General features: G+C 40.5%; 1 protein-coding gene across 1 annotated transcript; it reads left to right on the top strand.

Moving 5' to 3' along the window:
• The first annotated feature begins 236 nt into the window (after positions 1–236).
• Positions 237–10,115, top strand: LOC136632195 (placenta-expressed transcript 1 protein-like). Its single transcript, XM_066606906.1, has 4 exons — positions 237–466; positions 645–852; positions 5,553–5,614; positions 7,907–10,115. The coding sequence occupies exons 1-4, from the start codon at positions 295–297 to the stop codon at positions 8,200–8,202; spliced, it is 738 nt and encodes a 245-aa protein (XP_066463003.1). The 5' UTR covers positions 237–294; the 3' UTR covers positions 8,203–10,115.
• Positions 10,116–10,321: the final 206 nt, after the last annotated feature.

The following is a 10,321-nucleotide window of genomic DNA, read 5'->3' as shown; positions in this document are numbered from 1 at the left end:
CTTTTTGGTTGTAGCAAAAACTACTTTTCGGATCAAGTTCCACCAATCCACAATACCAACGCTATCTGGTTTTTGGGAAATAGCTCTTTGTCACTTGGCCGTGACTGTAAATACACAATGTATTGACATAGATGGATATTTCACAGTATGAGAAGCATGAGGAAGTCAAATAGTACAAAGAGGACGCACCATCCCTGCCCTGCCTTTTTTAATTACAGTCTCACAACAGCTGGTTATAAAGGACACTAACACTAGAAAGGCTCACAACTGCTGAGGAACTATACAGAAGACAGAATGCTACTCACCAGATCTGCATCCCTTCTCTTTCTCGGAGTAGTTGTCGCTGCACTATACGCAGAGGCTCAGGATGTTTGCACACTATCTGCCAGTAGTAACATGGAGCAACCGTCACCCTTTAATTTGACGGTGTCTCCAGGGAATCTTACCAGTGCCTCTGAATACACAGGTAAGTGATAATTACTTCACTCTTGTCTGCCAATATTCATGAGACCAATTCTCTACCAGTATGGCTGTAGACCCATTGTCCCAAAATGAGCCTTCCATGAGCAATTCCAATGGTCAATAATGAAGTACAGAAACAGACGGGGATGATGAAGACTAACTTTTTTTATTCTTTTTCACAGTAACGTTGTCTTCAAGAGAAAATGCAAGTGTTCAGGTTCTGTTCCAGGCTATGGCAAACGGCGTTGCAATGGGGAACTGGTCAATTACCAACACATCTTCTAATTGTACTGAGGGATTTGGAGTTTCTCGTACAGTATCTGAAACCACTTCACTTGTTGCCACCTGGACGTCACCATCTAACTTAAGTGTAAATTCTGTTAACATCAGGTAAGTCATAACTTTTTCTCGCCTTTAGAAATATTACTGTTACAACTGGCCCCCAAAACCTGCCTACACTGTCTATTAGCTGAAGTGGAGCTGCTCATCTGGTGGATCTATATGGTTCTATATACATTGTGGTATTCCCTTAGGCATTTGGTGCTTAGAGTGGCTGGAAGACTGAAGGTCTGGGATCCCTGAGAAAGTAGACAGTATTGTGGACGCTGGTTAATACCCTACCTTTATCTAATTAACATTTTCCCTCATACCATAAGTTGGACAAAGGTCTCTACAGTATGTTCCTGCTAGATGCTTTGTAGTTCATTATGACCCTATTAATTGGGGTTGGCACTTTTCTACAGTCAAGGCACCCTCATAGTTTTCCTTAGTAGCAAACTCATGCCTTTACTTGCTTTGTCATATAATACAATTCAGGGCAGCACTACTCCACTCAACCCACAGGGTGGGACCAACCTTGTGCACGCCACAAAAGGGATCCGGATCCTGAGACCCCAAAGTAGTGCAAACAGAAGAGAAGAATTTGTGGCAGCAAGCAGCGATGCAGTAAAAACTTCTTCCTTTATTACTCCATACACATACGACGTTTCGATCAACACAGTGACAAAGATCACTGTGTTGATCGAAACGTCGTATGTGTATGGAGTAATAAAGGAAGAAGTTTTTACTGCATCGCTGCTTGCTGCCACAAATTCTTCTCTTCTGTTTACTTGCTTTGTCCTCGGTGTTAGGGGTTTAATGTCTCATGGGGGGCTGATTGTGATTAGTCCTACACCAGCTATGTTCACCACTCTCATGGGTCTTTCATTCTGTTTTGCTATATGTTTATTGTCTGGCTTATATATGTAAATTTTGCGCTTGTTCCTACCTGATGTTGTAGGTTTAATACCCTCTGGTATGTATCTTGCCTATGTAACAATTACTTAGGTCTTATAATGGTCTTATGAAGAGTTTTGTTTTGGCTGTCTGGATTTGCAACACCTTTGCACACTTGAAGGTCAAAATCATAAAGACAGAAGTGTGGGGGAAAAAAAGAAAAATCAATGTTAACTAACATAGAGATATGACTAAAAGTCAAGGTGAGCGTAGCCTTGACATATTGAAAGGTATATACTTGGATAATTAGAAGCAAACTTGCTTAGACAGAGTTTTGAAGTCTATGAATTATTGAATTACATAATATAGTCTACAGTAGGGTTGGAAATTAGGAAAAGACTTCTGCTGTACTTTATTTTCTTAAAGGGGTTGACTTACTTAGTTCATCTATTTCCATATGCTCTAGAATGGTATATGTACATTACAGACAGGGACACTCCTTTGAGCCAGAGCAGGGATTTGCTAACAAGGAGCAGCTTTCACTCTCCGGGATCCTGGGCTCACTTGTACCACTTTCATCGTCTTTCATTTGAACATCTGGCATGCAATACATTTCCTCTCCGGTGGTCGCTAAATAGGAAATGTCTGGCTGAAGCTTTTCCAGACAATACTAGTTAATCGACAGGGGCTTTTGGAACAGGATACGTTTACAAATGGGGCTGTTTTCCTAAGACAACTTTTGTAGAGTAGTCTATTTATTAAAGACATATTCCTCCTTATCTTGTAAGCTACTGATGTAGTCATAGTATAAGGCAATAGTTATAGTCTCTCTTTGCCTTCAACAGTTTCCAAAATAAGAACCAAAGATGGAGAATGGTAACATATTTTCCATAAGAAATGTGTTTCTTGTTACCATTTTGTGTTTTAAAGGGGTTGTCCACCTCTTAACTATCGGAGAGCCAACCTCAGGATGGGACATCCACATGTGGCAAAGTTTAACTTGACTCTTAACATGTTAAAGGGAATGTGTCATCAGAAAATGACCTATTATATACATCATATTTTTGTGTTAAACATATTTTTAAAGAATTTTTGGTGACTTTTTGTTTTTTAATTTTCAGTCACAATTTGTATTTTTTTTAAAAAAAATCCTAAAATCCTGCACTTTTCACACTGTACACTGCAGCCTTATAATAGGCTGATACTTCCTAATATATAGGGGGAAAAATGCAGCAGTTGTCTTACCGATATCACAGACAGGATTACACTAAATGGTAAAACCTATATGGAGATAACACGGGATCCACCATTTACAATAGGTGATTATCTGTGACTATCGACTCCCCTCCTTGCAAAAAGATCTCTGCATAGGCCACAGAGCATGTCTAGAACAGTCTCCATATAAGTCAATGGGTCGCCTCTTGTCCATTGTGTGAATGGTTCATGAGACTGCTGTAAAACATATCTGCTGAATGCAATAAATTTAAATGCAGTTTAGGAAAGTTGTCAGCCCTCATAGTCATGTAAAGATAGCACAATAAAATATTCTATAATCAGAAAATGAAAAGTGATTAGAAAAATGTAATATGTTTCTCTTTCTGGGTTTAATTAATGCAAAAAAAAAAATGGTGATATGGCCCATGTGCCACAATTTATTTGCCCTTTCAATTGCTTTTCAATGGATTGTGTTGTGTTAAAGGGATGCTGTCATCAGAATCAGAACCACAGACAGCACAAACATGGGGCAGGTATACTTATTTGAAGTTTGGCTCACAACTGAGTTCTGAGTCACAGAGGTGGGCCGCGCTGGCTTCTCCATGCAGCATCATCTAGAGTCACAGCTCTCTCTCTATACACAAAAAGAGAGCTGTCAATCTGAATGGTGAGCCAGGGAAGAACTTGGCATGGTCCCACCGCTTCCATGACTCTTAGCTCCATTTTGAGTCAAATTTCAAAGTATGTTTTTACTGCAGGAAAGTTTCAGAATAAAGCATACAGTTGGGTTATGCTTTAGCCTGCCTTTTAACGTGATGTCATGTCAGAGTGGTTTATTTACACTTTGAATTACTTTAGAATGGGTTTAGTTTGTCTTAAGATAAGATAAAAATGTTTTTTAATGAGTTAAGATGAAATAATTTTCTGTGCTATCACAATCAAGGTAAAATTTGTCCGCATCTGTACATGAGAGCAATAGGCATATCTGTCCCGCAGAGGCGTAACCTGAACCCCATTGCAAAATCTGTAACAGGGCCACCAACTATAATACTTTATTCATAGTACTGGGCTCCCTATATGGAGAAGAGAGGCCTTATGGGCCCCCTAAGGCTCCTGGGCCCAGGTGCAAACGCATCCCTGCATTCCTAATAGTTATGCCCTTGCTGTCCCGGGTTAAGGCTGCCCGCCGTTTGGGCAGCATGAACCTGATGTCAGAATAACTTTAGGATAAGATGGAAACAGCTTTTCAATGACTTAAACTACAATAACTTGTCATTGAAAGTTATTACGATCAAGTTAAACTTTGCTGTATCTGTAGCTGTCAGCGAGGATCTGCTGATCCAGGCCCCCTGTGATCAGCTGACAGTGCTAGGTAGGGGCCATGGAGTGGGGTTTAAACATAGATGTGCGTATGAAATGTTTTTTAGCAGCAGTGAGAGAATTAACGTTTTTTGCAGCTCCAGAAAGTGCTTTGAAGGCTTTCCTTCACCCTGAAGTTCTCTCGGCTCTTTCCATTCAGTTGCTTCTCAGCTCTGATCGACAGCTGTAGCATCCAACCAGGAGACCGATACAGTTCTCAATCAGAGCAGAAGGGAGGGGGTATTTAGCAGCTCAGTGGTCTTGCAGCTTTGGTCTCTGTTTCAGTAATGGCAGCATATAGGGCACACATGTCAAACACAAGGCCCACAGGATGAATCTGGCATGGCACCTCATTTTATATGGTCTTCTGGACATGCATTAACCTAACAGGCATTTCACTCACCCAGCCACTATGTGGGGAGTCACTATTGCTACTGGGGCTACAATAGGGTCGTCATTATTGTTGCTGGGGCTACTATGGTGTGGTCGCTATTGTTACTGGGATCACTATGGGGGGTCACTATTGTTACTGAGAGCACTATGGGGGTCACTATTATTATTGGGCCAATATGGGAGTCATTATTACTACTGGGGTGGCTATGGTGGGATCACTATTGCTACACTGGGGCCACCATGAGGGGATCACTAAAAAAAAAAATTCTTACTAAAGCCACTATGTGGGACCCTATTACTACTGTGGCCACTATAGGGGTCTCTATGATTACTGGGTACACTATAGGGGTCATTATTATTACTGTGGGCACAATGTAGTTACCTATTACTACCGGAGTCATTATAGGGGGTTAAAATTGTTACTGGAGATACTATGGAAGGTTCACTGTTGCTACTGGGGTCATGAAGTGGGGTCACTATTGCTTTCTGGAGCCACTATGGTGGGCTCACTATTGTTACTGGAACCACAATGGCAGGGTCACTATTGCTTCTGGAACCACATTGGGGGACTCACTATTGCTATTGGAGTCACAATGAGGGGTCACTATTGTTATTGGGGCCACTATGGGGGTCACTATTGCTACTTGGGCCACTATTACTATACAGTCTTGCAATTACAATTGCCCCTTTGAAGGCAATCATAAGGCTGATGTGGCCCTTGGTGAAAATGAGTTTGACACCCCTGCTATAGAGCCTTTCAGGGTTGTGTCTGAATGTTGTTTTTGGCACTTCAGATGGAAACCCTGAACAGGAAGGCTGGGTGGGGACCTAAATGTTATGTAAATGAAGCCTAAGAATCTCATCTATACAAAAACGTACATTTTATTTTACTTTTATTTTCATTTCAGTGCTTTAGTAAATAACCAATCTTCTGTGTACCTGGCTCAGAGAACTTTAAATGATAATACAGGTATGTAAAGTTTCTATTTTTTTCATTTACACCCTTTGTTCATGGATACTATATATGCCCTGAACAATCACTGCATTAGGAACATGTACTTCATAATGGGTTATTCCACCTTTTTGGGCAACCGCGGTTTTCAGATGTTAAAAAATAGATTCCACAAGGTAACTAACATTCTCTATACTTAACTTGAGCTATGCCTACTGCAGCAACACTGTCAATTGGTGCACATTCTGCAGATAAGTATTAGCAGATCTCACAGCTCCTTCTAGCATATCCCTATCATGTTCAATGAGCTTACAGTCTGGTGATTTTGGGGGTCAAGGTGTTCTGAATTCATTGTCAGGTTCCTCCCACCACTTCCTAGTGATCCAAGTTCGATGACACGGAACATTGTCCTGTTGAAAGACGGTACTGTGGTTGGGAAAGACTTCCTGAAGATATGGGTACAGATAGTCAGCTAAAAGGGCACTGTAGAATTCACCATTCACAAATTGTGCTTTGATGACCAACAAGGCTAGGCCAAGTGAGGAGAACATTTCCTAGACCATAACACCATTACCGACCTGTTGAATCCCAACAGTGCACCCATTAGATATGACTTCATGCTCTTTACACCAGATGCAGGCCTTACCATTCATATAGTTTATAGACTCGTCACTCCAGATGACCTTCAGTCATGTGTCCAAGGTCTATTGACATCTCTTCTGGGCCCATGTGAGGCATTATTGGTGATGACATGGGTCATCGGAGGCATGCTGCTCAGTCTTTGGTTATTAAACCCCAGTTAATACAAGGTACACTGCATAGTCATTGTGGAAATATATCTGTTGTTCTGGGTCAGTTAGATCACTGTGGCACATCATTGCTCATATTTTAGTTGATTCACTTTGTAATTTAAGTCTTGGCTTGTTACATCACCCAATGTCTCTTCAGCTTGAGGTCATGGACTACTGACCTTACATTCTTTTGTTAAATCTTTTTTTACCACCTGAGAATTCATTGTTCCCTCAATTATTGTAAGTTGTCCAGGCCCTGATGCAGCAAAAGCATTTCCAAACCACAATGTTGCCTCCACCCTGCTTCACATTTGGGATGAGGTTTTGGTGTGCTGTGTTCTTTCTCCTCCAAACATCGTGTTGTGTATTCATACTAAGAAGTTCCACTTTTGACTCATGTGTCTGTCCCTAGAATATTTTCCCAGAAGCATTGTTAAACATCCAGGTGGTCTCAAGCAAACTTGAGATGGAACACAATGTTTTCGGGACAACAGCTATTTCCTTTGTGGTGTCTTATGAACCCCAATCTTGCTCAGTGTTTTACTAATAGTAGACACATGAACATAGGTATTTGCAGTTGTAGAGTTTTCTGTAGGTTTTTTCATATTACCCTAGGGTTCATTCTCACTTCTTTCAGGATTGTCCATTGTGGTCTTTGGATGGCCTTAAGAGGACCTCCATCCTAGAGAGAGTAACAACAATCTAACCGTGGTTTTTAGCTGTGCTTTTGTAGCCTTTTCAAGCTTCATTATAACAAGTCTTCTGAAAGCTGCTTGTTACAAGGCATGCTTCATACTAATTTTTCTCGAAAAGAACAGATTTGTCAGTAACCAAGCTGTCTGTGTCTTTATTTAATGAGCAGAGCACTTGTGAAACTCATCTTCTTAATCTTTTACCTATTAGAGAAGTCATTAATACGCAAGTACCCTTAATGATAGTGTTATAGAATCTTCAGTATTGTAGCATTTTAATGAACTGACTGAAGCATGGTGGCTCAGTGGTTAACTGGTGTCCTGGGTGCAAATCTGACCTAGGACAACATCAGAGTGGAATTTGTATGTTCTCTCTTGTGTTTGAGTTATTTGGTGTTATCTATACTGTAATATGGATAATTTTATGAAAGGACAATTAACCTCAGGGTGCTACTACATAAGTTCTGTTAATGCTTGTATAATAGAGGTAATTGTGGGGCTTCCCCTACATTTACAAGTGCAACTTATCAATTTGGGAAAATGCTTGTGCCAGCTGAAGCTGCACACGTGTAATAGAACCCTAATGTGTATGATTAAGACAGAGGCATTAGTTTGAGACTCATTGTGAACAGGTGATGACAATCTCTGGACAACACTGGAAGACATTGGTGATGTATCACATCAATGTACGTGCATCTCTGTAGAAAACACGTCTAAAGATTTAAAAATAAAATGTGAATAATATATGTTTATATGTGAATGTTCTCTTGTAAAAATTAACTTATTTGCGTCTTTTGATTTTTATTTCACTTTTATTTTTCATATAGTTTCCAGTACAGCAGCTCCAAATGTTACAATGTCTGCAAACACCACAATGTCTCCAAACACTACAATGGCTTCAAACACTACAATGTCTTCAAATAGTACGATGGCTTCAAACACTACAATGTCTTCAAACTCTACAATGGCTTCAAACTCCACAACAGCTACAACAACTAAAATAACTACAAAGGTTACAGTAGCTCCTGTTACTAAACAAACAAGTGGAGGGCATACCAACAATCCTGCCTCCTTGCTCTTTACTCTTTGCCTCCTTGTGATCACTACTAAGTTATTGTCTTAAAAACCAACTGATCCAAGAATAACTATCTCCATTTGCGGTCTGTTAGGTTTCATTCACATTGCACCTTTGCCTCTGCTCCTACTCTTAGCCTTTAATGTGTGAAATAGACACCACTTTGGTCTCCAGTTCACAAGGTTTCCATCACTTTCCTGCTTTTTAGAAAGATCAAAAAGTGGAGTCTACCAGTCTATCCTACTAAAAAGCAGGATGGAAACCTTCTGAAACATATGTTAAAGTGGTCGTATGTTCACTAATTAAAAACTATGGTTCTCTCCAGGGTTCTGTCTCAATAGTGGTTTTTACATATGAGCTGTAAGCCCAAAACGGAGAGAAAGAGCGGAGGCAAAGACACAGCATGAAAGTAGCCTTATAAAAAGACCTTATACGTGTGAACACCTAGTAATATAATAGCTGTTTTAGGCAACATAGCTGAAGGGGGACCAGTTGGATATGTACCCTAGGTACCAGGAGGGAGGCGCCAATGAACGCCTGTGCTTCAGATTAAGTAAAGCCTAGCTACATCTTTGGATAAAAAAATGGATTGAGCATACAGGCAAAAAGAATTAACACTAGATTGTTGAGACAACGACAAAGCTAAAATTCCCACAATTTCCCCTTCTCTATGGGCGGGATAAACCAAATCAGTGTGGAGTGAAAGCATAAAAAAACATGCTCACTTCATCTCATCCTCCAATTCACGCGATTTCCCAATGCCCGGTCCCCAGCAGGGCTTCCTGCTGCAGTGAGCTAGTCATGACATCAGCAACTACAGTGACAGGTGACCACCCGTAGACAGTCACTGGCTCCCTCAGGCTGGTGATTAGCTATAGCAGTCATATGTACTGCTGCCAGGACATCATCCCTGCTGCAGCTGGAACTGAAAACCATCTGGGGAAGTGGAAGGGATGTTGTAAGGAATCCGATGAGGCGAGTATGACTTTTAGTGTTTTTGGTTTTTTTACCACTCTGACCTGGTTAGCAATAATTTTTTTCCCCTTGGATAACCCCTTTAGAGATGCTAAAATCTCAAAATAAAAATAAAAATGGAAAGCAAAGAGAGCACCAGGACTCTCTGTCCTGGTATGTAAGTGGGTTTGGAAGCTGTATTGTCTTGAACCACCACCAAGAGAGGTCTGTCTCAAGCCTCTCTTTACTCTGTATATACCCCAATATCTAATAGCTAAATACATTAATTTATGTTATTGATGATATGAAGTAAAAATACTATTTTTTCTGTCTGGTTAGAAGCTTTTTAGAGCTTATTTTACTAGCATTGGTTGTTTCATTTGACATGTTTTGCATGTATGTTACATGTATACGTTCACAATCAAACTTGTATAGCTGTGATATATTTTTAGTTTATTTAAATGAAAATTACACATTGTGGGCTTAGCCGATGCGCCCGTGTTACTGCAGGAAGAAGACGGAAGCACTTCAGGAAGGACGTCTCTCTGCAGCGCCGGAAGAAAGAACATGTGACCGGCTTCATTGCCGGTCATGTGTTCTTTCTTCGACGCTGCGGGGAGTTGTCAGTCCTGAAGTGCGGCTGTCTTCTTCCTGCAGTAAGTACTCAGTCACACGGGCGCATCGGCGCCCGTGTACTGGTGCCGATGCGCCCGTGTGACTAAGCCCTGTATGTGCATATTTAAGGCTATATTCACACGGTGAAAATTTGTGCCACAGATTTAATGTGAAATCTGGGTGAATACTCCCCCAAATCTATGGTGAATGCGCACACCGTTACATTCTGCCTGTTCTAAAAAGTAAGTTTAGAACACCAAAAAAGGTTTTTCCTATACCTATATGCTTTGTGCTCTAGGAATAGCCCTTGGCTGTACGACATCTGTAACCATCTGTATCTCAAAATGAAATATTTTCATATGAAATGTAAAATAATAAAATATTCAAGAATATCCAGAGTTATGTATATTTTAAAAACTATATTTATGTGAACATAAAATGCTTGGAAAAATGGTTGTAAATATTTTAAGAACTGATTATTTTAATTGGCAAGGACTTCAGGATAAACTACATTTTCAATGTATCTCTCTCCCCCCCCCCCTCTCTCTCCTTCTCTCCCTCTTTCCATCTCTCTCTCTCACTCTCCCCAGCTCTCTCT

This window comes from Eleutherodactylus coqui, chromosome 6 (genome assembly GCF_035609145.1).
Source record: "Eleutherodactylus coqui strain aEleCoq1 chromosome 6, aEleCoq1.hap1, whole genome shotgun sequence".
Classification (NCBI taxonomy): Eukaryota; Metazoa; Chordata; class Amphibia; order Anura; family Eleutherodactylidae; genus Eleutherodactylus; species Eleutherodactylus coqui.
This window is presented reverse-complemented; position numbering and strand designations above follow the sequence as displayed.